Source organism: Varroa jacobsoni, unplaced genomic scaffold (genome assembly GCF_002532875.2).
Source record: "Varroa jacobsoni isolate VJ856 unplaced genomic scaffold, vjacob_1.0 scaffold_184, whole genome shotgun sequence".
Lineage (NCBI taxonomy): Eukaryota > Metazoa > Arthropoda > Arachnida > Mesostigmata > Varroidae > Varroa > Varroa jacobsoni.
The window spans coordinates 264,302-292,256 of record NW_019213086.1 but is presented as its reverse complement, the minus strand read 5'-3'; the positions used below and the strand labels follow the sequence as shown (position 1 = coordinate 292,256).

General features: G+C 38.8%; 2 protein-coding genes across 4 annotated transcripts; both read left to right on the top strand.

The window, feature by feature from the left end:
• Positions 1-2,163: 2,163 nt before the first annotated feature.
• Positions 2,164-9,670, top strand: LOC111272114 (nuclear pore complex protein Nup93). Of its 3 annotated transcripts, none has more exons than XM_022853369.2 (13): positions 2,164-2,260; positions 2,838-2,917; positions 3,736-3,874; positions 4,007-4,173; positions 4,916-5,040; positions 5,411-5,946; positions 6,153-7,180; positions 7,589-7,659; positions 7,885-8,065; positions 8,254-8,362; positions 8,495-8,562; positions 9,021-9,135; positions 9,334-9,670. In XM_022853369.2, exons 3-12 carry the CDS (start codon positions 3,748-3,750, stop codon positions 9,084-9,086), a joined length of 2,478 nt encoding a protein of 825 aa, XP_022709104.1. In that variant the 5' UTR covers positions 2,164-2,260; positions 2,838-2,917; positions 3,736-3,747; the 3' UTR covers positions 9,087-9,135; positions 9,334-9,670. The 3 variants fall into 3 exon arrangements, with proteins under 3 accessions (XP_022709104.1, XP_022709087.1, XP_022709097.1); XM_022853352.2 differs by having other exon boundaries at positions 9,329-9,670; XM_022853362.2 differs by lacking the exon at positions 2,838-2,917 and having other exon boundaries at positions 9,329-9,670.
• A 4,511-nt stretch (positions 9,671-14,181) lies between these two features.
• LOC111272129 (dopamine beta-hydroxylase) lies at positions 14,182-27,584 on the top strand. Its single transcript, XM_022853381.2, has 11 exons — positions 14,182-14,374; positions 17,531-17,817; positions 21,092-21,183; positions 21,332-21,563; positions 22,204-22,470; positions 22,893-22,995; positions 23,385-23,551; positions 23,771-23,953; positions 24,218-24,405; positions 24,718-24,999; positions 25,576-27,584. Exons 1-10 carry the CDS (start codon positions 14,182-14,184, stop codon positions 24,983-24,985), a joined length of 1,980 nt encoding a protein of 659 aa, XP_022709116.2. The 3' UTR covers positions 24,986-24,999; positions 25,576-27,584.
• Positions 27,585-27,955: the final 371 nt, after the last annotated feature.

Genomic DNA, 27,955 nt, shown 5'->3' with positions numbered 1-27,955 from the left:
TATCCATTTGAAATTTTACCCACGAAGGTAAAGAGATCATATATTGTCACCCCATGGCAAATCGAAACTCCGTGGCGAAAGCCGAACGTTCAGTCGTTAGCAAGAATTCGAAAGGCTGCTGTTAATTTAATAGATTTTAGTTAGTATTGCTATGATAAGATACATCCATAATCGATATATCTTTGACGTAGTAACAACAACTAACAAGCTAATTTACTCTTCTACACGTGCGCTTTAGTCTAGAACTCCAGGTATACAGCTATACACTTCGTCATATAGGATGAACAAAGAACTTAGCCCTAGTTAAGGTGGAAATCATGTAAAATCTTGTGTTTCGGATTTTATCATCTTAAATGAATGAGGCGGTAAAATTACGTTCCGATAAAATTAGAATTAAAGCATTGTTTCAAAAATCGCCTCCATCTAATGGAAAATATGTACGAAGTTTGGGAGTGCGTATTATATCTACTAACCATAACGCAAAAATTTGGGGGCAGACAGTGTGTCATGCATTGAAAGCATGTCTCTATGGTAATTATATCTAAACAGATAAAGCAAGATTTCAGCTGAAAAGGAGGAACGAAGTGCTCACTAGTTAGACAATCTTACTAGTCTGCCTATCAAACCTTCTACGTTATTCTTTTTTTCATATCTTTTTTCTGACCCTACAAATTAATATTGTCCGCTATAAAAAAAGTGCAAGTTACACCGACGTGCACCTCTACAGAATACTGTGGAATTTTAGATACTACGACATGTTTTAGTTCAGAGGATATTTTCACATTTTTTAATCCTGTGACAATAAGTTATTATGTTCTGTATCTCCTGTCATTGCTGACGACATCCTGCCATCCGTTAGCTAATTTATTTATTCCTTCTCGCAAGAAATTTGCAGGTTGGTTGCAATTCATCCAGAGAATTTATCCAGCAAGATTCTGAGACCCCTCCACTATCAAATCTGCCCTTCCTAATTTTATTTATTAGTAGACAAAATGATCGGAATCCGTCAGCGCAAAATCTAGAGAGTATGAAAGATGTAATGGAACGTCCCATTCGAAATCCAGAAAGGCAGATATGATGATGCTTGCCATGTGTGGTTTCGCGTTGTCATGGAGCAGCTTGAGCTGACCTTATCGGGCAGCTTGATTGATTCGATGCAACTGGGCTAATCAAATATGCCGAAACAATTCCCAATAAAACAGATCCTTGCAGTTCGACCAAAACGTAGAACACAATTTTTTTGAACGAATATTTGCTTGGAGAACCAAAGCTAGGCTTTGGTTTCTTTTTTGAAGCCGCCTTTACCGATCCCTGATACATGTTGACGTACAGACACGACTGCTCATTACCCCTGTCTAAAATCGGTCATTGAAGCCACGTGCCGCGCCTTTAACCAACAAAAAACCATCTGGAGCATTTGCCACTATGAGATACTCGCCGAAAATTAGATAGTAAATGCAGCCCGTTATCTCCGAATTCGTCAAAAAAACTTATAGACCCTTGGCGCGACAACCGAAAACGCGTAGTACGATTATTTAATAATAACGCCAAACTTCATCGCTGTGTCTCAATTACTTCTTAGACTGAGCATGAGAATATCCAGTGCCGGTTTCAATTCGCCTATTCTCCTTATCTAAGTGCGTGTGATTACTAGGCTTACCATGCTTTAGAAAGGACAACTGACGGGCGACCATGTCCTACTATCGATTTACCTCTAAAATTGCTCCATGAATAGAGGAATTGCACGTGGAACCGCAAATTTTAGGTATGTAGTTGCCAGAATGCCCGATAGCTTCCCCCAAGATAGGCTAGTAGGTAATGCATTTGCTATCAGAGATTAGGAACATGTGGTCGTATAGGTTCGAATCGAGCTGTAAACACATTTCGTTTTGTACTGAAAGCCAGCCGTGTGATCGAATGGTCTACGGCGGTGTCGGACGTGAAACTCCTGAGTGCCGCGACGTATATTTGAAACACATATTAAAAATCACCCAAGCCCTACTAGTTCGAAAGTTACAGTCCGACAGATTTGCTTGCGACAAGCCAAGGCGTATTAGAAGGGAGAAACCTTACAATCTTTCACCCTTTCTGTCGCTAGGGGTCTGGTCGCCCGTATGTGAACATATTTTGATTTGCCCACCAATTCATCCATCGAGTCAACTGTTATTTCGAACGATCCTTGTGCTTTACCGCCAAAATTTTCTAGAATAATTTTCCTAGTTTTCTCTTTTTAGCGTGTTATCTGTGTGTACATCCAACTGTAAGTATCCTGTAAACTTTATCATTAGATCCGTTAGTGATTCGGCTATATTTGATTGTTGTATGTCTTAGATATACGAAATAAAGTATGTGACGTTCTCGAACAATGTGCTTCTGTCTATTTATATTGGCATCGTTGATAATTTGTAATGAACTGTCCTTGATAAGTTATTACCTTTAATTTGTATCCTATTTTATCTCAGAAAATAATGATGTATAATAGTAACAAAAATCGAGAACGTTTAGGTATTAACCTATCGGATAAAGAATGATAGTAGAAGTCGGCGAAGTTTCATTCAAAGCGAGAAGATTAGATTACGAATCATCTTGATTACTAGCGATGCTTCTTTGATTTTTCTTACATCAGCTTTTTAGTCCGCTGATTGAAAAGAAGCACACTGGCATAAGTTGGTTACTTACTGAGAAATACCATGTCGAAAGGTGACAATCGGGCTTACGAAATTTAGACACTCAAAAAATTAATTGATGCTCGCTTACAGAAAACTTCCTCAAATTAACCAACTGTCAATATTGCGAGTAGGTATCGACGTTTTCTTACATCATTTATTTAATTTAAGGAAGGAAACGCCTCTGACTTTGACCTATGATCTCGGCTACCAACAGTTTCGAAGTCTGTTGCAGATGATGATTTCATTTTGTAAGTGATTTTAACGCAAGAAAACTCATTATGAGCTTATTCAGTGGACAATGTTTTCTGTAAGATTCGGCTAGGTAAAAAAAATAATATGAATTCGCTTTGCTAAAGCGCTAATCATCGATACTTTTAAAGCGCTATGTAGATGCCATAAAGGATATTTTTAAAATTTAGCGTCTCAACCCTGATGGTTTTCTATTGTTCAATGAAGCCGCCGTGGAAGTCTTATCTGTTTGCTCTGGAATGTTACGATAGCTGTTCGCAACATATAAAATTGTTAATAGCATTCATTAACAGGCCTACGTGATCCTGTAATAGAGAAAAGGTCTATACTATGAGCTTAATGGTTCATAATTATTAAAATCGAGAAATCGTCGTACTAAATAAACCTGAAGCCTATGTTCGGTTTAAACTGAAAAATTATTTGTGTCAATGTTGCATTAACAAATAACATGTTCTAAAGTCTATTCAATGGACGGCAAATGGCGAACATAACAAATCTAATAACAGATGAATAATTATATACATGGTGGCACAGAAGTAAATGGTAAATTGATACATATTACGATAAAAGACACAATTGGTGTTCAAAAAAATAGAAGCGATTGGAGTTTTCTGGTTATCCGGCCCAATACATCGAACAAGATAAATTCACATTTTTTGACCGTTACATAATTCATTGGTAGATAATAACACTTTTTGAAAAAAATATCCTGTAAGCTACAAATGACTAGATAGAACGCCTATCATTGTCTACCGCTTCCATTTTTTCTCTCTTCTGAAGCGAATAACCTAAAGTCTGACGTTTCTCATTTTGTTAGGCGACCAGAAGGATGGACACCTCACATATTTCATCTTTGGCAAGTCTGCTTCAAGACTCGGAGAAGCTCGCTGCAGATATCAATGGCGGTCAAGAGCTCCCACGCGTTGTACGCAGTATCACGCAAATGGTTACAGATGGTAAGAAATAGTATTACGATGTATACACAAAACAGTTGAAAATAATATGTTCCTTTTACTAGCCACGTTCGAGAGGCAAAGTTTCTTAAAAATGAACTCGTATAATACGATTGCTTGTTTTTCCTTCATTAGGTGACCAACTCTGGAGTCGAGTATCTGAAGGCGCTGCTAGCCGTGAACAAGCCGATGTGCAAGCCGCCATTCTTCTGGGTTCGCAAGGTTTCAATTTACCTAATCTATCTCATCATATCGACCAACTGACAGCTGCTCAAACTTTCGCGCCAATTCAAAGTATTCAGGTAAGGAATTGTTGTCATTCAGAAGCACGATTTAAGAAGGGGACTGCCGATAAACCATCTACACATAGGCTGTAATGACGGCAGATCGGCAGATGTACTTCCTGTGATATTTCTTATTTTAATTAAATTTAATTCGGGAAAAACCCCAACTCATTACTAATTTACGCGTTAGTTATCAATGGTACACTAGAAAACAGTTGTCTTACCTAAATGCAATTCAATTCGGTCATAAGTTCGCTCAAAGGTTTTAACGCTTCAAGATTTGTATTGTATAACTGTATCAATGCAACGGTAAGTTGGAACGAAGAAAGACAGCTGGAGGTCAATTACAAAACAGTATGATTTGATAGTGATTTTTATCCAGACGGATATAATGACTCAAAGGCGAATATTTGTTGCAAAGTAAAACGCAGCTAGAGTAAATTATAAGATCAAAAAAACTGTCGTTAGAAATGTTGATAGTAAAGTTATCAAGATCATTATCGCCATTTCTTAATAGTTGACTCTCCGATTTCTCACATACTCCCATCACCATAACAAAATATTCAGACGTTTTTTTGGTATATTATACTTCGTCGTAGAAAATGGGCTGCTCTACTTAAGCGTATGGGAGGTATCATTAGAATCATGTACGCAGCGTAGCAGTGTACGCGACAAAATGAGCAAGTAGCGCAGAAAGTCACAGCCTGAAAATGAATAGGATACAAGGTATTATTAATTAACTCGGTTTGGTTATTTTCAGGCGACTGACATTGACGGCTTTTTACGTAATGAGCGCCAGAATGCTCTAACGTCAGCTATCCTAGAACACTCGAAGAATACAAATGATGATCTCGCAAGCTTTGTTGTTTCTGCTGAACAAGAAAGGTTTGTAAATTTGGACCATCACATACAAAAAAAAACCACGCAAACCTTGCCACGCGAATTGTGTAGTTTATAGGTCACTCAATAAATAAAAAAAATAAGGCTTTTATTTCATATCAGACGTCTACCCAGTCATATAGGTAGTGCCAATTACTACTTCTTACTGTTGTGTCTGAGTTTTTTTCACATAAAAAAAGGTTAAAGAGACAGGAGCATATTTTAAGCCCGTATACATATTGCTTATGATGGGCATATTTTACTTGCCTTTTTGATTACTGATATAACTGCACTGCCAAAACGACAATGTATACCTGTATTCTACATTTTTTTATTATGTCATTGTTTTATACTCGCCCACCGTCAATTTCTGCAGGTGGGAAGATCAGAAGCGAAAGGTTCTATCGTCAATCGAGTTCAGTGCGGACACCACGAGCGATATGAGGTTCCAGTCATTCAACGACTCGCTTAACATGACCAACACCATGTCCTTTTCTCGCGGCCGTGATCTGATCGTGAGTTCGACCGGTGCTCCAATACGAGCCCGCCTTTCTCCAGAAGAGCTGAAGTATGCTCGAGCACTTTCTGAGCACAATGCTGCCTACCTGTGTGGCGCACTTCTAGGCGAATCGCAAACGCTCGTCGACAAGATGGCACAGGTCGCCGAACAGCTTGAGCTAAAGGACGTAGCTTTGCTCTGGCAGGTACTACAAGCAATACAATGTAAAAATATTGATCAAGGAAATGACCGGTTGTCCTTGATGCACGAAGCAAAACGATTCCTTGAAAAAAAGCATTTAAAAGATCTTCGTGCTACCGTCTATGGCAACTTAAATAAGGCAGCCCTCGGCGGCGTACCCGGAACTGCCCAACTGATCAGAGCGTATCTGAATGTGAGGCCAGTACCCCGAAGTGAGTGTACCTGATTAAATATGATACAAAATATCACTTAGATTTGACTTTACGTGATTGGATCTAAGTGGCAATCGTAAAAATAAAGTGAAATTCTATATGGAATTTTACTTAACAGAAAACTAAAGAGTTGATTCGAATTTCATTATGTAGTATATATACTTACACAACTCACTGAATTGTGCTTTACCTGCAATGATTTTCAGTGTTTTCGGATGAACCTGTGATTAATGATCATCCTGTTTGGGCGGTTTTGTATCATGCACTCCGTTGTGGGGACTTAGCTTGTGCTCGTGAAGTTGCGCAGCAAGCAGGCATGGCAGACCTTGCCGGCAAATTCCAAGAGTGTCAACGTAACCCTCACCAGCGCTTGGGTGACGCTAGTGCAGCTGAGCTACGAATTAAATATATGCGCGATTTTGGCTTGAATCTGTGCACAGGTAACCCGCACCAGCGGGTCGTATTGGCGGTATTGGCAGGCTGTGATGTGGATAGTGACCACGGCCCAGTCGGCATGGCCAGCATCGAGGATTATCTTTGGATAATGATGTGCAAGGCGCTTGCGGCTCCTATTTCACACAGTCAGGACGTGCTTCCATTGGCGAAGCTACAATCGCGTATCACAGACGACTACGGGGAGACTCATTTTGATGCAGCTCAGCGACCGTTACAATTTGCCTATGTGCTGTTACTTACAGCGCAGTTTGAAGTAGCCATTGAGTTTCTCTATCGGACGGACGTTCACAAGTGTCATGCGGTTCACATGGCAATCGCGTTGAATCAGCTTGGCCTGCTACGTAATACGGCACAGACGATCGATCCCGTCCTTGTCAAGGAGGGTAGCAACTGCCAGTTGAACTTGCCTCGTCTTATTACCTCGTACACTCGTCGCTTTGAAATGTCCGAGCCGGAGCTTGCTCTTGAGTATTACTATGCCCTAAAAGAAAAGTATGAACCGCTTTGGTTGCAATGTGTCATTGAACTGGCCTTGGAAACGAAAGCGTTTACGAAAATACTTGGACAACGAAATGCTGATGGGGGAACAGTGCAGGGTGCATTGGACAAATTCGTCTGTACGGGATCCACTGGCAGTCAGGAACGTAACCGAGTGGCAACGGCTGTTGCGGAAGCCGCCGAATCTCGTGGACTCAATGAAGAAGCTGTGGCACTTTATGAATTGGCCAATGAAAAGCAGAAATGTGTCGACCTACTTACCAAAGTTCTATCCCTACAGGTAGATGCATCGCAGTGATGCTGGTAATTTGTAGCAATAGGACGTTCTTACGTATCCTTTGTTTTTTTTTTATAGTATTTCAGTGTTTAGTTCTTACTCGGATTATATCCAACAGATATTTCTCATATGTGCGTTATTACAATTATGCAATATTCACTTTAATTTGTTTTTCGTTGTAGCCTTTTTTCGCAGATACCAGTAACATCATGTTTAATTAACTCTCGAGTACTTGGAGCACTCGGAGTTTAAAAGCCACAAGACACTATAGATTTGTGTTTAAAACGTATATTTATGCGATTTATTACAATATAGACATGTATTGTCGCATTCTCGTTCTGGTTTACTACTTTTTCACGAAAATTATTTCAATCGAGTATGTTCTCTATCGTTAATGTTGTCCGCTTCCAGGTAACACAAGCAGGGCCAGAAGGTAGTAAACGGGCTAAGCTTCAGAAGATTGCACAGCAGGTTCTCGACCGGTAAGGCTGGTCAGATATTTGAAAAAGACCTTGCATTAGCAATGAATACGTTGGGTTTCCCATAAGTGTGTCCCAGGGAAGTCGTCGAAATGCGGATCTAGTTTTTTTAATCTGTACTAATCTTGCGCAGCTGTAACCACAAAGTACAAATACTGGTTTGGAATTGCCGGGTCACAAGAACATCTCGGCAATGCGGTTCTAGCTAACTAGGTGTTCTTTCAACAGTCACAACTCGCCCGCTCTCAGTCTTCTCATGGACCTGATAACATTTTTCGACCTCTACCACGCATCGAAGAATGAAGAGGCTCTTGAACTGGTGGGAAGACTGCGGCTTGTCCCGCTGCAATTGTCCGACGTCGACGTAATGGTCACCACATTTTGTGGTCTCAGCGAACAAATTCGCAGGGTAAGCATCATTAATTTTGTGTGTACCTAAACAGAGCTCTTTAAATGATAAAGATATTTCTCAAGAAATAAGCAAGTGTGCCCTATGGCTTGTAATACGAGTTCTCATATCACCCGTAAGCCAGAGTTCTTTACGTGCAAAAGCATTTATATATATATATATATAAATCAATGCTTTGTCGTCATTAGGTGATTCCGGATATTTTGCTGGCGCTGATGACAATTTTGGGCGAACAGTACAAGGCTATCAAGCGGCCGTCGCATCGAACCTCGCTCAGCTTACTTCCTTTGCTTGGAGGTATATTTTTTAAAATGCTTTTTCACTTCGAGTAGTTAATAATAGAGATGAATATTTATCCTTATAAAGTGCAAAGTACATGTAAAAACAATGGTACGTAATAAGTATAGCTACTAATTTTTGCGGCTTTAGGTGGAAACCAGGCTAAGCTCGAGCTCATTAAAAAGCAGGCGAATGCGATCATCAAATATGCTGGAATGGTAAATAACTGACTTTCATGCACACACGCATTCAGTTTGTTTTAATTTTAAAAGAAAAATTTAATGTGCTATTTGGGTACGTTTTAGCGTATAAATAATTAAAAGGTGGTAATTAGCTTCTATTCCATAAATCAGCCGTACTTAGTACGAGAAAGTAGAATATATACTCGGCTTCCTTGGGCCTCATATTTTTTCAACGTTTATTTTTACCTTAAGTTCATTCTTTCAATACGCTTCATGTGTTTTTTCACCTCTAAAACTTTATTATACATCCGTGTTAGAATCAGTAATCGCTAGAAGCTGTGATAGAAATTTCTATTTACTCCGAGCGAATTATTTGCCCAACTAATCCCGTTATTTAGTTTCTTTTTGGTGATATTTAAGAGCATAGCTGGTATAAAAATGAGTTTGTAGGTTTTGACTTATTGTTGCCATATTTTATCCTGGTATATTTTTAGGTTCCTTATCGACTGCCGTCGAACGTGAACGCTCGGCTGGTACAAATGGAGGCAAACATGGCTTAAAGCCGCCGTGAACTCAAGTAAACCGAAGGCTCGACATGAACGCACAGAAGTACTAATCGCTGTTCTCGCTATTATAGAAAAATTTTTATACTAAATCATTTACACTTAATGACGAAATTGCGCATCGATAACACTAGTACTAAACAATCTTGTTCAATTAGTTTAGAACAGATCAGACAGTGAAGCAAAATGATCGTCTCGGTAAATTGGAATGATGTGTCCAAATTACTGTTTTATGTTAGTGCAGATCGTGTGGGCTGTGTAATCCTGCCTGAAAGCAAGGAGTCACAAGGAAGGATTAAAGATTCAAAGAGACGTCCGGCATGGAGGGTGTAGGCAGACTATCTATCAATTCGACGCAAAATCATCGTGTTTGTTTGTATATTATTGGTAACACGTCATCTAAAATAGAATGTATGCGCATAAGCAGTGATACGATTGTTCCATGATACTAATTTTTAGGTGTACTAAACATGCTGTAAAGCTATGTGAAAATATTCGCGTAATGAATGAACACAGATATAAAAGGCTAGAATTACAAAATAGTGACACTACCATTTGAATAAATGTACCAAATCTTATAATGGTCAGATGTTTTTTTCACTAGTTAGGAGTAACGCCTTTACGTACAAATAAGCTTTGGTTTACTTTTTAATAGCCTAGCGAACGTTAGTTGATCTTTGTATTTGTGTAAGAGAAAATTAAAAGCTATTCAAACATTTGGAAAAAGTTAGCTCGATGCATCTGTATTTTGGGTTGTCGAAAAAATATTTTTAAGCCAAAATTAAAAGCAAATATTTTTTTCGCAAAATAATGGTACTTTACTACACATACGTCATTTTGATTCGATAATATTTAGGGATTACCAAAAAACGGTAATCCCTAAATATTATCGGTATGCAGCTTCTATGGCTTTCAGGTAAAAAAGTAAAATTCTAAAGTGATTTTTGCATCCCTCCATGAAAGATAAATTAACACCATTAGGGGAGTTTTGCACAGACCGAAATATACGAAAGTCTGGGGGTAGAACATCTAGTCTATATGGCGAATGATGTTTTCATTATTTTTGGCGGTTGGCTAAGGATATATGCGATGTGGCATTGCCGTCATGGAAGATCACGCCTATCCTGTTCACTAATTCCGGTCGATTTTTAAATGTTTTGTAATTCTCTTAATTGCTGACAGCAGAGGTTCAAATAAATCGTTTTGCCAGGCGACAACAACTAGTAGTGCATGATTTCTTTCCAATTCCACCAAATAGCGTCACCTTCTTTGGTGTTTGTTTGGGATTTGTCACAGATTATTGAGCAGGTTTTATATTTTGTTTTGTTTGCATACTGCCGTATGTGATCCACTTTTTATTACCCCCGATCAACAGCTTCGGATCTTGGCATTTTCGTCTTAAAAAAAGCTCGATTTCGTTATACTCCCACAGAGTTTCACAGATAAGAATCCTGAGTAGTTCTTTTGCGTCATCATCAATTGTATGTCACTCAAACATCGAGCTTTTTTCCCTTTTTTCAAGTGGTTTGAAATTGTCTGATGGCGGATATTTAATTCTTTGGCGGCATGGTGCTGCTCAGGTGTCGGTCTTAATAAAGTTTAACAATAAGTTTTAACTCTAACATTTTTAGCACATCTACTACTGCCGAATTTCATTTTCGAATCACACTAGCGTCGACCCAGTACCGACCATACATCACCTAAGATTATCCTATCTTTGAAGCCATCTAGCTAGAAAATGGTCTTTGCTTTTTCGACAATTCATAATCACTTCGTGAAAATAGTCACGATTGTTCTCCAATACAAAGAAGAACCTCGGAGTGTTTGAGTGAAAACGTAATATTTATTATAATTTGTTTTAGTTCCCTTTTACGTGTTACGTTTAGGAAAGATATATCTTGTCATATGCCTTAACTTACAGTTACTAGGCTACTCCCGAGGCCTCTGTCGGAGCGCTCTAAATAATGCGCATTCTAACTCGAGGTTATACACATATGTATTTTTGCAGAAACGTCACTCTCAATACTGACAGCCGACAACACGCGATAAGTCATTTCAAGTTTGTTAAAGAGATCCGTATGCTTTTCATGCTGGTATAGTAAGAAATCTGAGAATTATACCTCTAATTACAAATTGACAAACCATCTAAGGTGAGGTCTAACACGATGGAGTGCATCGTATCTCAAGCATGTATATAATACCGCAAGAAAAATTAACTTAATGATGGAATATCTCTAGATACGGATCTACAAGGAACTGACTGGTTCGGATGCAAAGGAAGCTATTTTTTAGTGAATCATATAACCACCAGGCACAATACTACGCAACAGATGACTTGACACAAACCCCAGTTTATGTTTACTTTTGGAGGTGCTTCTCTAAAGATCTACACAGTTGTAAAGAAATCATAATAATTTGATAACTAATAATGCAACTAGAAGTAGATTCATTATGCAAAAGAATAATGATAAATAGTGTAAATAATACAGAATTTCGATTCTGTATCCAAACATAGTCATCGCATCGTTTTACTTTTTTATGGCTATCGAAAAAGTATTGCGGTGTAATTGGTGCTAGAACCAGATTTCCATATTTAATACCGACGATCAAATCAATCTAAACCGACTGCTAATAATATTAGAGCCAGGTAAAATCATGTCCAATCATGTTTTACCACTTTGTTAAACAGTACAGTAACCGCTATATACTCTGAGAATTAGGATTATGTATATATATTTGCCTGTTAATATTATATACGATACGTGAACCTGTTATGAGTTATTATCTGCTCTTTTTTATGTAGTGTACAACATAGCTTTAAGAATTTATTTCTTTCTTTCAAATATCCTTTCACATACGCGATAATAATCTGTTCTCTTGTTCATGTTTCGACTAGGCATATAACCTTGACTTTATTTAAATCAAATGTCGCATCACACATACAATCACATAATGGATCTAACTTTCTTACCCATTATAAGTTTAGCGCAATTCACGTGGAATTCGGGCTTCATATAGCGTTCGCCATCAGGGTAAATGGATGGCATCATCTCTTTTTTTTGGTGTTTGTATTGTATTGTTCCCGAATTCTCATTAAGCTGAGCTTCATTAGAGCTTATTGTTGTGATAGCAGGCATCTTCTATTATAATACACCTCTCGCCTATCCTTGGCTATGCAGCGAGCTTCTTTGTTGTTTTATTCTAGGAAAGGGGTCAACGAAAGCCAACTAGAACAAAAGGAGGACGTTGGCGAAAACCAACAAAGTATGTGGAACCAATAGGATACTGTTTGATGGTAAGTAGAAGGGTAACAGGGGATGAAAAGGTCGGACAGACATGCCGCCCGGTGAATAATGCAAGTCAGAAGGATTACAAGTGACACTGTTTATCGGACACACAGAAGACACACACACTAGATCAGCAGCAGAAATACAACAGGTTAACGAAAAAGGCTTCGGTGAGAGCGAAGCAACGAGCAGCAGTCGGGTGCCTTTTCCTTGACCCCACCGGAGGGTCGACTGCGGAGCAAAGGCCAGATAATCGGTAAGGGAGGAATGAAACGGATTATAGACTTAACGAGATCGCAGAAGCTACTTTTTCTCCAAGGACGAACAATATCAAGGACACATAGGAGGATACACCAAAGATACATAGAGGAGAAAAAAGTATAATAGGGAACAAGAGGCATCCTTAAGGATGTCGCATAACTAATATACCGTAACGAACCCTTGAAGACAGCATACGGTGAAGATATGCGTATATTTTGTTATGGATCAGGTTTCTGTCAAATTTATTGTTTCTATTTTTATTGCCATCCTAGAGTTGTGGTCCACGAATGCAGAACTTCAAGTTCTAAATTTAAACTCAGGCTTTCTGTCATCTAGTACGAAAAGACAATCAAAGTATAGAACAAGAGTATATACAGATAGCTGCAACATATTATACCAGTTCTTGCTCCATACCGACAACTGAAATCAGAAAGTTGGAAAATAAAACGTACTTCAACAAATCACAACTGAGGAAGGTAGGATTGAAAAAAATCTTCAAAGCTTTGGTAGTAATGCATGCAATAATGATCAGCGTTAATTCGGACCCACCGAAGGCACCGATCTCGACGCATCTATGTTCTAAATAGGTACACTAGATTGGACATAAGTTTATATCATTATTTAGCAGAATTTGAATTTATTCGGATGTTAGCCTACGTTTTCGTACAACATCACCCATAGGCTATCTAGAAACACGTATGTCTAATGCTCCGCCTGTTTTTATGCCGAAGACGATAGTGACCTTTTGCTATTGCCTTTTAGGTTAACGTCGTCAATGTTTCAGTTGCCTCATTACGAATATAATACGTGTCCTTCTGTTACGCTTTTTAATCCAAAATGCCAGTTTAGTTAATTCAACTCGTCACTTACAAACGTTTATGGTTTGCTGGCTACTTAAAGATATGCAGAACCGTACTGCCTACCTAAAGATATGCAGAACCGTACTGCCTTCATGCGACAGAATTGCGCTCTTGAGCTAATGTTGACAGCAGTTCAAATAGTATGTACGTTTTGTAAATTTTGTTTTCATATGAGCTTGCTGCTATAGGCCAATCAAGCAAATAAAAGAAACAAGACGTTGATAATTAATGTTCCGACTAAATAGATATTGCAATGTCAGTCACGTGTAAGTAGACACACCTTAAGCTAATTTTTCAGAGAGACTACATACGATAAAAGACCACCTTCATTTCAAAATGCATGCAATCCTTTTCATGAAGAACGATATAAGTCCTTTCCCTTTTCTTATTTATTTCATTAATAAATATATGTTTATGCGTCATCGTTGTCGGCTGTCATTGATGTGCATGACACAGGCTGATATAAACAGCTTTGATATCTTGTCACCTTAGCCCAAACATATCGACATATTCTTGTTTAGCACAAAACTCTAAACCTTTCGGGAAATTCGGAAGACTCGTAGGGTCTACATATACACAATATTTCCCAGGGCCAGTCCAAAGGGATCATAGGACGAATTTTTCCCATTTACTTCCTCCTAGCTATATCCTGAAAGCTGATGAAGGGAAAGGGTCGAGTTGCTCATGGGAGGAGGGCTGGCCGGCTCTTGGGGCCGAGGTACCGAGCGGAACTTCATCGCTACGCGTCGATGGTTCATGCTCGGTGTGAAGATTTGTCAAAGGACCACATCATTTCGGCAGTGCAATAGTGGTTGGTACTCTATGCCGACCTTCGTTGCGACGTTGGTCGTTACCGGCCTCTGGGCTTTAGCCCAGGGTAAGTTATACGACACTGAATGAAGCACCTACTGCTTTAATTAAATGGAACAGTAGTATTTTTATAGAACGCTAAGAAGACATTTTTATAACACATCTGTATTTTAAGCATTTGATTGTTAGCAGGCATAGAATAGACTCTAAATTATTTCTATGAAATGAACTTAATAGTCCAGTTTTAACCAGCTCACAGTAGTTAAAATCCACCAAAGAACTTTTTTAATAATCAGAATGCTACTTGTTATTCTTTAGATGATTAAATGTTAAAGTTTGGAAGCTACGTATACCGAAATAAAGCCCATAAGAACGTCAAACTTTTGGTTTGTTCTCGTAAATAATCTGTGGGTAGAGTGGAACCAGATTTCAAGATTGCTGCGTCATCCCAAGCTGTTTTGCTGGATTCACTTGAAGAACAATTCTACACGCAATCGGAGGTACTGATCGTCTCTTTCATATTAGCGCCAATTTAGAGGTTGCTCTTTAAAATTGGAACCTTTCTATTGAAACAACACATTTCTGAATGGCAAATATCGTTTCTGTTGAATCTATAGCCGCGTACAGGGCATAAACTGTTTTTATATAAGAGTTCGTTTGTAAGAGATATATATAGAGGAAAGAAATAGGTCTTCTATTATTCAGTCGATCCACTAAATTGAAAAAGGCTTCCTCTGGACTCGTGCACACTACCCACTGATGTACACTGCGAATATTTGCAGGGCTTAATATAATAGGAATGAAATTCCAACCTTCTTAAGTGCTGCTCATATCATTATAATCAATACTGTGATACGTCCCTCTGAGTTCTGCACGCGCGTGTGATTATGCGATGGTATCGTGTGAACGCAACTCACAACAGCTACGTATGTTATTTGTTCCGTCTCATTCACAAGAAAATGTGTGTCTCTAGAAATTCTCAAAGATTCTGAGAACCTTTGCTGCGTGCGTCGACTGTGCGATTGACAAACAACCCTGGTATTTTATTCATTGGCCTGTCTGCTATGTTCTTTTGCGAGGCTAATCACTGATGCAAGGAGATGAAGATCTAAAAAACAGTAGCACTACATTGCGTTACAGCTTTATGACTTTACCTAACATTTTTATTTTATAGCCTTATATATAATAGACGAGAAGTCAAAGATATATTTCTTTCATAGTAGTTTATATAGCCTTACAGATTGTTTCATAAGTGTCTATGGGTCAACAATGTTAATAGTTGGTAAATATGAAATTATATTGAAGTACCTGTTTGTAATATTTTGTGTGTTGTCGAGTGGCTGTGAAAGGACCCAAATTGAGCTAAACAGAAGCAAGATGAGTAATACGGTGTTGCCCTTGAGGTGCGGTAGTAACGCGGTCTGCAACACTTAAGGACACGTGATTGTCGAGATTCAAATCTCGACGTTAGGACCTAAGTAAGCCAGTACCAAATGTGCAACTCGAAATATATCTTTTGAACAAGCCGTTAACTGTCGCAGGAATCTTTGACAGGGTGCGCACCAAGACACGGTACCCATGGACAGCAGTGAATAACACTAGCGTCTTCTTTGATCAGAATGCCTACGATCGTATAAAACACTGGAAATTTAATAAGAAGAAAACGCACAGAATCGCTTAGTAAAATGGGAAGTACAAAATATCAGACTGTATTGCGCAACATGCTAGAAGAGTTGAACAAGTGTTTCTATTTGAACATTTTTATTGGGACGTAACGAAATATAGTAAATTAATTTGAAGCGCCTTTTGATTTTAATATTATAGCACATACCTTATTTGTAATATATTATAAATAGAAAAATTAAAAATATATAGGTTGTAACCTATACATAAACAATGACCGACACTTTTACCGACACTTGACGAAAAAGTCAGCGACCCGCAACCTGCTCTGGACAAATTCTCTGGTGTTAGCTTTTTGTATTACTCGCTGTTGAACAAAGGTGATGAAAAGCAGTTTGGTCGGAAATATTGACGTACGATGACAGGTGGGGAAAGGTGTGACGGTTGGGGGCAACCAGGAAGGGCAGATCCCACCCCCCGGAGAAAAACTCCTGGGAACGTGGACAAAACAGATTGTCTACACAAAGTTCTTCGGTATAAAACGTTGTTTCAAGAAAGAAGTTCTTGCATCTCGTGCATTTTGACAGGAATTATGCTTCGTGTTCTATTTCATGACAATGGCATAGGAACAGACAAAGCTGTGAAGCTCATAATCTACGAAAGTTGATTTGTAAATCATTATATATATATATGTATGTATGTAGATCTGTGAAATTTGTTTTTTTGGGGAGGAGGAGGAGGAGGAGGAGGGGGGGCATCTACTACGAGCACCTGCTTCGCTTCTTGTATGCAATGTATTTCCTCGAAATACTGTAGTGAAATAGCAATGCTATACGGGGAACGCAGGCGCTAAACGAGAACCTCCGTATGTTTTAAGTTATCATGACTAAGTCTTAAGCAAGACATGCATTACCCAGATTCAACGAAAGCTAGATGTACATACTGACTCAGTACACTTTTTTTTTAGCTTCTAACAGTTTTTTTCTGGAATTATAGAGACGTATTTTATCGTTTAGTATTCAAGTTAGGTTAAAGTGGTTGAATAAAGCAAGACTTATGGCAGCAGACATCAACTAGCAGTTACGACGACTACGATATAAAGCCATTACGCAAACGTCCATCCATTTCTGTTATATTCTTTTAAAAACTTTTTTTCAACTCATTTATGTTCCATTTAGTGAAAAGTTCAGTAGAACTCGATATGTGCCATTTCTTGATAGCGTAGCTGTTTGTTGCTTTTGAGAGTAACTTTGCGTTGGGATGCAGTAGGAAACATAGGTTTAAGCAAGTTTAGCACCAGCGACCGTTAAGCAGCAGTCAATGCAAACGATAACATACAGCAACGGAATGGGTCGTTTCGGGGTGAGGGAGGCTGAGGGCAGGAAGTTTAAAAGTAAAATCCGGTTTATGTTAAGTCATACCAGATATTTTGTCCATTGTTTAGCGGTTTAATTTTATTAATGAAGGATTAGAATCTACATACGATTGTCGATTCAACTGACTGCTGTAACGGGTAAAAATACTGGAAGGATCTGATGCGTCATCAAGGTAAAAAAAAAGAAAGGATTTTTTGTCACGTTAGCTTTTCTTTTCGTTACAGGGTCGATGCATCAGCACCAAGTTGAAGCTGCCTTCTTTGGCTCTTCAGGCGCTGACGCAGTATCGTCCAACGGAAATAGTCCGGTTTCGTCGCTGCAGCTCGACTCGTTCGGACACTTCTATCTGTTCTGGCAAGTGGACTACCAAGCGCGCGTGGTTACTTTTGAACTAAAATTACAGATTCACCCCAGCAGCTGGTTTGCATTTGGCTTTTCGGATCGAGGCAATTTGAGCGGTGCCGATACCTGTGTCCTTTGGGTTGACAGGCGAGGTCAGCACCACTTCGAGGTAAGTAGCTATCAAAATTGTAGCACAACATGTGGATTATAGTTATATCTTATTGACCTATCAAAATCAGCGCCATATTTTACTATCAACTTTGGATAGAGATTGTCTGCGTTGGTGTACACTCAGAGTTCTCTTTTAATATACAAGGACCTTAAATAAATAATCTTAAATTAAATATCTTTTAGTGATTCTAGATTATTAGGTGCTCTGGCGGGATTAAAGTACTTTCTGGACTGGAAAGAACTGACATGAACAAATGAGGATCTTTTCTAAATAAATATTCTCTTTCTTCGAGTCTGGGTGATGACAGTATCTACTGATTCGCATAATTCATGATTGCAAATCTATAGCAGTAGAAAAAACAAATGGGTCTTTCTCCTTCGAACATCACGATTCAGGTCAAAGTTTAACGACGAATAGCCAGGAGTTTAGCATTATCCTTTTTCCCAAGACAATGAATTAACAGAAATGTTTATCTGTTTGGGCTGTGATACATCTTTCGCTCAGTTCATTGTTTGCAACTCTCCCGTTTTGAGTAGCTCCAATGTAATTATTCGAGAAATAGGTTTAAATTACTTTGATTTAGTTAATTCCAGAATTATAGGCGGTACGTTTTGTGATCACAAGCCACCTAACGCCAAGTTAACGCAGCTTAACATGTATTTTATTATTTACTCGGCTAATTCTATAATATAATGCTGTTAGATAGCAGTTTTAACATATACAGATATGTACAGTTATGCTCTTTGAGCAATCTAATAATCGGGGTATTAGTAACATGTCCTTTCAACAGCAGACGCATTTCAACTCAGCTCACTAAAGCAAGCCTGTTACTGTACCGTATCTGATGGCAGCAAAAAATAAATGATGAGAATGTCGTATTAATGCTACAAATTGCTACAATTACAAAATGCTACGTAACTGAATTGCCCAGTACTGACTTAATTTGACCTAAAATAATTAGACGATAGGCATAGACCTGCTGGAATGCGTCCCAAGAAATCCGTGCAATTTACCAAACCCGCAATCGTTTTTTTCTAAAAATTTGCATTTTTTGGCGGCATAAATAAACCGTCCTTTACAGCTTTGGTCGCTCCGCATATTGGCTGCGGCGAATGCTCCAAGATCTTTGATATTGTCTCGCTTCTCTCTAATACTTATGTAGACTGTTGTCTGCACCTACAAGGCCGTTTTTCGTTTGCCTCCATTGGGCGCATTCATTGCGCAAAAAAAAAAATGATGATTGAAGTCATCGACTAAAATGTCATGGTCTCTGTAGCAGGCCACTACAGCGATCTTATGTTTGCACTAATAATGTGGAACTTGTAAGTTTATTCAGGTTTTATAGTTCCTACGAGTACGAAATACTGTGGAATTTTCACATACAATAAAGGTAAATGACAATGACGGGAATCCCTGTCGACAAAATCGACAACATTAGAAAATGTGGGATAAAAGCACTACTTACAAGTTATGCGTTGAGAAAAAAAATATCCATGTTTATGAGCTTCTATACAAAAACGTCGTCATTGTTACTAAACGTTACTACTACCATTAATTATTTGTGCTTTTCACTGTTGGTAACATTATATACTAATGTTTAGCGCATACCCTAATCATTCGGCCTGCCTGATTTTTATTTGCTGATAGGAGATTTAAGCGCGTATATATGAATTTTAAAATATGTTAATGGGTGTGAAGTAAGTCTCTAAAATAGTGAACCACCTGTATATATGCTTGCAGTGGCCATGCAAAGAATGCCCTGTTTTTAAACCATGAACACCTAGGAATAGAAGGTGGTATTTAATCGCGCAAAGCACTGTGACTGAGTTCACTCAAAGCGGACTCATATCAGCCTACTTCTTTCCATCACCATGATCAGAAGACGGCGTAGCTGTAGTTAGCAGCATACATCAGCATAGCCGCTCGCTGTGAGAGTGTGTAATCTCTTTTTATTTCTTCATAGCAGCTTCAGTCGTTCACTGTTATTCCTCTCCCCCATTAGAAAGACAACATTCCCTGGAAGCGCATACCCCAGATCCCTTCCTCCGTCACTCTCGCACGGGGTGAGAATGACCGCACAGGAGAGAAAAGAGTCGCCTGGTAAGTCAACCCTATCTTTTATGCTTCTGTAAGGATCGCCTCCCGTGCCCGTAGCCTAAACAGCCCATCGTTGCCTAGTGCGTCCGTATGGCGTGAGTAGGTCGGAGGCGAAAGTAGTATGTATGGCCTTGGCTATTGTGCGACCGGTGGCACTCTACAGTGGTGCCATTATTAAATTCCTCGGCCGTCTAGAAGCATAGCGTCTGCGTCATTCTTTCCTTGCCGCCTCTTATTTTCTCCTGTGCAGGTCTCATGAAACCCAGCTTCCTGTCCCAGAAACCCAGAAACCGGTCAACACCTCAGCAATTCCCTATTACTTTACGTCTGCTAAATCGAACTAATGAATACGTGACGCCATTTGATCAAAGTGCTTGGTATCGATGTATCATGTAGCGAATTGGTATGGCCCAGACTTTCGCGATAACTAAAGGCGTAGAGGTTCTATCAGACGAGCCACGATATGCTTGTTGCTATCATCACGTTCAACGAGTCTGCTTGACGAAGAATATAATAGTCTTCAACTTTAAATGAAGTTGAATTAGTAAATTTATTGTAAGGCAATTGGCCTAAACAGCCAGCAAAAGCGACAGGTTTGAGAGAAATCACGCGTGTCGATGTAATATTTTACATGTCGGATGAGGCATTTAAGAATAAGTATCTGTTATTGATGCTAGATATTCAATTTAATCTAAATTAGGTTAAAAATGGGTACATTTATGGGCGGAGATTTTTGCAAATGCTTCAATATGCTGCTAGAGTAAAAATTTATTCGAAAAAAGGGCATGAATAGAGGGACATACCAAAATGGCCAGTTATAACTGAATGGTAGTTTGGCACATTCTAATATATCAGAAGTTCATGTCAAACAACATTTAATAGGAGAGGCAAACTTTATTTTGAAAAAAAAATGATAAAAACATTTGCAGAAGCTCAGAATCGTTCAAACAATATATTTGAATGACTATTCACTAAACCTGTAGCCAATAGATCATTGAAAATAAATTACAGCTTAATTCAAAGTAAATGATAACGATCGGTTGATATTATGACTAGGTTAATTTGTTTGAATGAGCCTGAACCCGCGCCATGGGTAAAGATAGAGAATAAGGAAAGGCGCTATTTAAGTACAAAAGCTGACTTGACTACGAGCTTTTTCTAAATTCGGTTTCAGGACGGACACACTAATTCCGAAGGTTTTCTTTACGTCGAGGAACCGCAGCACTGTCGGCTGGATTCGCTCAAGCGAAAGGGATCTGCGCTCAGGTACCTTAAACATTGATTCTTATTCCATCACACCATTCTATCTAATTTATGTGACTGGGTTTCCAGTGATCAATTTTACTTTTAAAAGCATCGTCTTCTTATGGCAAAACGATCCTGTTTGTAAAAAGTGTCTCCTGAATGATTGCAGGTTTCTTTTCTCGCGAAGCTTCGATACATGTGATCCCCGCGACTATGTCATACAAGAAGGTACTGTACATGTGGTTTATGCATCAGGTCCAGGTCCGCTGAAAAGAGCTGATGGATTACGAATTACGCACGCACCCGTTAAAGGATTTCAACGTACTACCATCCTCAAAACAATAACCGCAGATGAAGAATTTACAGAGCATGTCAAAACACTTTCATTTACTAACGACCGGGTAAATACTTGCACATGACGTATCGCATTATGTTATTCTAAGTTATAGACTGAACGCTGTAATATAATGTCCTGAATTTTAAAGTACATCGTCTTCATTAACAAATGTGGCTATATTTGTTAGGAGCTTGACATTTTTACCAACAGTATTCCTGCTGAAGGAGAACTGCCGGTTTCACGACGATATTAGGGATTAGCTAGTCTTAGGGACACGTACGTTGAGGTCTAGGTTCGAAGCCGTAGCAGCATAGAGAGAGAGATCTTGTTTTGTGCTCGGAACCAGCCGTTTGTCTAATGGAATGCCTAAGGGCAAAAGCGGACCTAAAACTCGAAACATGGAGAGGTGCTACAGTGATAACTAGTTATTGATATATAAAGCTTATGGTGGCTACCTGGGGTCTCCACACGGGGCTTACATTGCTTTCGAAGGCCTGCTTTAGCTAATAATGTGGACCTAATAATGTGGAGATATCTTCATAATGGTCGTTACCGGTTCTAACATCGTCTAGTGATGCTTCGCTATGGCATGAGTTTATAACATTTTTATGGTATTCAATACTCTTTTAGGGCATTTCTTCAGACATTGGTCATTACAATGTAAACTTTGTAAAGTTAATTTTCTATTTGACATTGTTGCATAGGTGGCAGTTCCGGGTCGCGACACCACTTATTGGTGTAAGGTATTCCGATTTCCTCCGGAATTCCATCGTAAACAACACGTGGTGCAGTATGAAGCCATCATAACGCCCGGAAATGAAGGCGTAGTTCACCATATGGAGCTGTTTCATTGCGAAGTTGGTGTTCACGAAGTACTCCCAAATTGGAACGATGATTGTCAAAGTCCTAGAAAGCCTGTGATACTCGAGAGATGCAAAAATGTCATTTCCGCCTGGGCAATGGGAGCACCGGTAATAACGGCTTCATCCTTGCTACAGCGCATTCATGTAGCAAAGACATCGCTTTTTATTAAAGCTCGTTTGAAAATATGTTTTCCAAGAAAATTGCTTCTTATGTTTTTTATTTCGGCGCCAACGCCTTTACGTCTTAGATCGCATCTTAGGGACACTTTGGTATCTTGAATCCATACGCAGGTGCGAACTTTCAATCGAATCAACAAGCTGTACGCAGTGAATGTTTAGACGAATACAGAATCATAACTGACTGGATAATAGTTGCATCGCAGTAAATAGGAAATAATTAAGTTAAGAAAAAGCAGCATGCTTTAATGGATACCGTAGTGCCCATGCTTACTAAGGTAACATTGTGTTAATAAATTATGCCTACACTTTATAATGGTGCTTATGTGCGCTTGGGTGGCGCATCAATCCAGCCTCTTCAATATCCTAAGGAGGCTGGGCTGCCAGTAGGAGGCCGAAATTATTCAGCCTACGTAATGCTCGAGGTACACTTCAACAATCCAGACGTACGAACAGGTACATAGACTGCAATGTTACATGCCGTAAAATTGGTTGTTCTAAATATTGTTACTGAATTGATTAGGGAGATGAATATTGGCAATCATGCTCTGTCGTTGGCAATTACTCTTTATCTTATCTCCGCGAGAAAAGAAATCTTCTGGTCTTTTTATTGGTTATCGTATCACGACAGAACTAAGATTTACTAAGAAAAATAGGTAGGAATAAATGCATTTTCATTAATGAACTAGAGAATATAAATAGTTTATCGAGGGAATTTTACGCGTCTACCCTTATTGTGCAACTGTTCGAAGACCTTTTTTTAGGCGCCGCAACGTTATTTCGTTCTACATGCTTCGGTCAAGTGATATTTAATTAACATGGCCATAATTTTTTATACGAACCAGATTTGGTGGACAGTTCGGGCATGCAGATTCACTATACGGATCAACTAAGGAATTACGACATTGGAATCCTAGAGGTGGGATTGGAGTATACAGATAAGATGGCGATTCCGCCTGGGCAAGAAGCGTTCGATCTTACGGGCTATTGCATCTCTGAATGTACTCGAGCGGTAAGTATTCCCTCAAACACGGCCCTAGGTCAGATCGAGAACTACGGCAGAATGCGCGAGTATTGCAGATAAATCTTTTGATTTACAATTACATATCGCTCTCTTTATCGACCTTCTCTTAAACACTAGACATTTTAAGATCCACTTTAAATATCATGTTAGGAACTTTCTGTTTTCTACACAAACTACTATTTCGATTTTTTTTTTGTTTCGTTGTAGAGCTTACCACCGCTTGGAATTGTGATTGTGGCGGCCCAGTTGCACACACATCTGGCAGGCGTGGCAGTGTGGGTCGAACACTCACGCGGGGGAAGGTCTCTGGGTGAAATCGGCAGAGATAACCATTACTCAAGTCATTTTCAGGAAATTCGCAGGTTGGCTCGGCCAGTAAACATCAAACCGGTAAAAGCAGTTCCCATTATGGCTATCGAAAACACGTGCTTATTCCGTCGTTAACAACGGCGCCTATTTTTGTTTAACGCAAAGCTTAAGTCGACGTAGCTAGCTGATTGGGACACTTTTTGTTTTATTATGCATTTAGCCAAATATCAGGTGTGCTGTAGGAATCAGGGACCAAGAAAAACCCAACGCGACCCTACCAGGACTCGATATCTCTCTAAAGAACTTTTTATACAGCATTATCCATATACTGTTCGAAAATTGCAGGGTGACGCTGTAACAATTACCTGTCGTTACAATACGGTAGATCGAAGTAAAGTTACACTCGGAGGGTACGGCATTCGGGATGAGATGTGTATAACATACATGCACTACTTCCCCAAAACTGACCTCGAAGTTTGCAAGAGCTCTGTAGATTCATTTAGCTTGGCAACGTACTTTGACTACATGCATATGTGAGTATGCTTACCTATTGTATATAAAGCATAGATACCAGGTAGAATGGGTTGTTTAAAAAAATGGTCATATTGTATAGTCCGCATTGTATTAGATGACGGCAGATGTAATCGCGTTGTTTCTTCTCTTCTTATCGATGAGCCTACAGCGGATAACCGCTAATTCTTCGAAAAAGCCGTAGTAAGAGTAATTCACGAATTGAACATTAAGTGTTTTCTTGCTTTTTAGCGCCAACACAGAATCCTTGTATGTGTACCTATATAAGTGAAGGACATGGGTCATATTTAAGGTTGTGCTCTTTCTTTTTCCAGAACACATCATGAGCGTACATCGGCCCGAAAGCCAATTAGCGAAAACTACAAATCTATTGATTGGAGCCCATACAATGTCCGCCTGCTTGCAGAATTTTATGCCCAGATGCCACTTTCAATGCAATGTAATCGCTCAAACGGAGATCGGTTTCCCGGCAACTGGGAGGGCATGCCCACAACGAAGATCCTATATCCTCTTCCTGACGATAAGAACGTCAAAGATCGCTGCGATCTCCAACAGGAGGAACTCGAAATGGACCGAAAATAGATCGATGTAAACACGTAAGGATACCAGGATCCATTTATATAATATCGAATACTGCCTTCTGAGTCTAGACTTGAATATCGAAAAAATTACATTAACTTATGCTTCCTTGTAAAAAGTAAGTTTATATTCTGCAGCAACATTGCTAGCTAGTCTCGCATTGTCGAAAAGTATAATGGAAACATTTGATGGGATGATACTAAGTTGGGTCCAAGATTTTTAGGAGGGTATTGCGGAAATGAAGATGTTTGACATGGCTGTCGGAGTGACCTTTCACATAGGAAGCGTACATATATTGGTGTACGATTAAACTAACATAATGCTCGATAAATTGCCGTAATAATTAATTAGTTGAATTTACTACACAATATGGTAATTAGTAATCAAATAATTAGTAATTTATCCGAGTTGAGCGGCTATAGGATTCCGAGACGAAACTAGCGTATTTCTGGGTTAAACTCTTAGCATTCGTAATTTCGTTGGCCATAACCTGAAATCTATAATGTCCTAGCCACAATCATTACTCGTATGACAGTTCTATTTTGAGAAGCACTAACGTTTTTAAAAATCAATACATCGTTTTTAACTTTCAGCCTCCGTCCGATCCGATGGGGCATTTAGGCGACAAATTACTTGCCCCAACTCACAGCTAAAGGCAATATTCTCACAACTAAAGAACAACGGTCGCTATGATATAACTATAAGAATAGTCCCTGAGTTTCCAGCAAGCAGACAAGATAAACAAATTATATTATTCTAGTTTTGTATCAGTTCTTCTTTCGTGTATGGTTTCTGATTTATGTTCATTTGGAGTGTCTATTATATATTCCTTATTGCCTCTATGATGATTTAGTTCACTGTTATATCTAGTTTATCTGCTGCTTTCACACATATCCTTCCATTTTGTAATTCTGGCCAGGTTCTGGCGTTTACACGATGGAAGCATTTTTCTGCTGAGCTTTAAACCAATCAGGGACCTGGTGTGTTTGTCTCATGACCATATTCTACAGAATAACGCGACTGTTAGTTGTTTCTGTTTCCTTTCAGAACTAACGTATTCAGTGCAACAAGACGTAAAAATAAAAAGTATTATATACATTAGGTGTCTTGCCGTTCCATAAGGCCGGCCGTAAAATCGGCTGTGAAAAGATGCTCTTATAATATGGAGGTAGATTGTTGGTAGGGTAAGAAACGAGAACAGCTGTCGATGGTTTCACGTAGCATCTTACATATATATATATATATATATATATATACACACTATAAACATAAACTATGAGAATGACGTAGTTTTTTAAAACTGTGGATCTCTTCTTGCATTTGGAAGGGAAAGCATCTATAGTTCGAAGGCTATTGCCAACAATAATGGTAATAATAGCAAGTTACATATTATTCTGCAAGGAAATATTGATTTGTTGAATTGAGACGGGGCATATGGATGGATCTGAACTTGCAGTTACACCATTCAAATGAAGTGTTGGTAGAAAGGATAACAAAAAAAAAAGCGTTAGTACGAATACGATTCAACTGTTTCGCTAAAACGTGGCCTAGATTTGAGCTAATAAGAAAGGCACAGCTCGTAGTATATCCTCACGTTCAGGTAGGATTGCAATTTGAAGACATACATTTCTTAAAAATTCATTGACCATTTATGAATATGAAGTATATCTAAAACACTGTTTTTTTGTGGTACGGTTCCGTTCAACGTTAAGCTGCTGAACAAAATATAGAAGGTCTCAAATGTGGCGTTGTTACTATTTTATTTCCCCCCCGAACACATAACGAATGGGAAATCCTATTTAAGAGTTAACAAATAGAAGTAATCACACACCTTAAAAGATTTAGCATTTGATGATGAGCAACTATGTGCTCTGAATCACATATCAGCAAACGGTCACATTACAGTGTGTCATATAGTCCTATCAGATTATGCTAAAATAGCGTTTTCGAAATAAGGGAATTCGGCATAAGCTATCACCTTTAATAGGGCAAGGCTATTTGATCTTGAATATTGTCAATAACCATGAAAGAAATGCAAATTAATGTACATTTATGTCCGGTACATGTTCAAGGAGTGATTATATGTATACTCTTCGTAATGTTATCACTGCTAGCTAAGCAACTATGGTACACTAGCAGCACTTGAAAAAACATGCTTAGAAAGGAAAAAAAAGACGGCCTAGTTACTATTATGCGTTTATCATAGTATTTGAAGTTGATTACGTTCATTTGAGCCTCGTTTACAATATTGTGGTAACAATGATCGTTTTCGTTATCTAGGAGAAGGTCTACCCGTGTCTTTTGGTTATATAAACAATGAAATTGTGCTAATCGCGATATTACTGATAATACCAATTGTAGTCCCCATTGTATATTTACTAAAGTAAATCTTAACATTACCTATTACATTGGAAACACTCAGAAAGGTCAACGGTGAAATAGCTAGGAACCAATCACCGAACGACAGCAAACACTATACACTTATCCAGTAAGGAAGACTTACACATGACGAAGATATATCTAACGATCTTATCCATTTATAATAGCAGTCATCATCATCATCATAAAAATAAAACCAACTGTACAAGGAAACAAAAAACGACGCATTCGATTTCTCGCTTACGGCCAGTAGGTAGTGTCAAAAAGCCCTTGTGCACATAGGGCTCTGGCAACTCGTTCTCCTGTTTGAAAATACAAAACAACAGTGAATAGCATACGGTATGATACGGTTTGCCTCCAAGTGGTCATGTACAGCTTCTGCCCTCCATTGCTATCATAAGTACTCATTATAGTACTACTACTACTACTGCTACGACAGTGAAATTTAGGTAAGTCGCAACTTGAGGACCCCTTTTTCAGAATACATTCTGGGAAACGCCCCGATACAACCTATCTTTTACTACAAATTTGGATCTACCGGTTAATTGGATTGCCTAGAATATCCAACTGTTTTTTTAATTTGAATTTTTAGAA

Coding starts and splice junctions, on each gene's coding strand:
- LOC111272114 (XM_022853362.2), top strand. CDS start 3,748: ATGGACACCTCACATATTTCATCTTTGGCAAGTCTGCTTCAAGACTCG. Junction 5,041..5,410: donor GTTTCTGCTGAACAAGAAAG/GTTTGTAAATTT, acceptor CAATTTCTGCAG/GTGGGAAGATCAGAAGCGAA. Junction 5,947..6,152: donor TGTGAGGCCAGTACCCCGAA/GTGAGTGTACCT, acceptor AATGATTTTCAG/TGTTTTCGGATGAACCTGTG.
- LOC111272129 (XM_022853381.2), top strand. CDS start 14,182: ATGGGAGGAGGGCTGGCCGGCTCTTGGGGCCGAGGTACCGAGCGGAAC. Junction 23,552..23,770: donor TCTCTGAATGTACTCGAGCG/GTAAGTATTCCC, acceptor GTTTCGTTGTAG/AGCTTACCACCGCTTGGAAT. Junction 24,406..24,717: donor TACTTTGACTACATGCATAT/GTGAGTATGCTT, acceptor TTCTTTTTCCAG/AACACATCATGAGCGTACAT.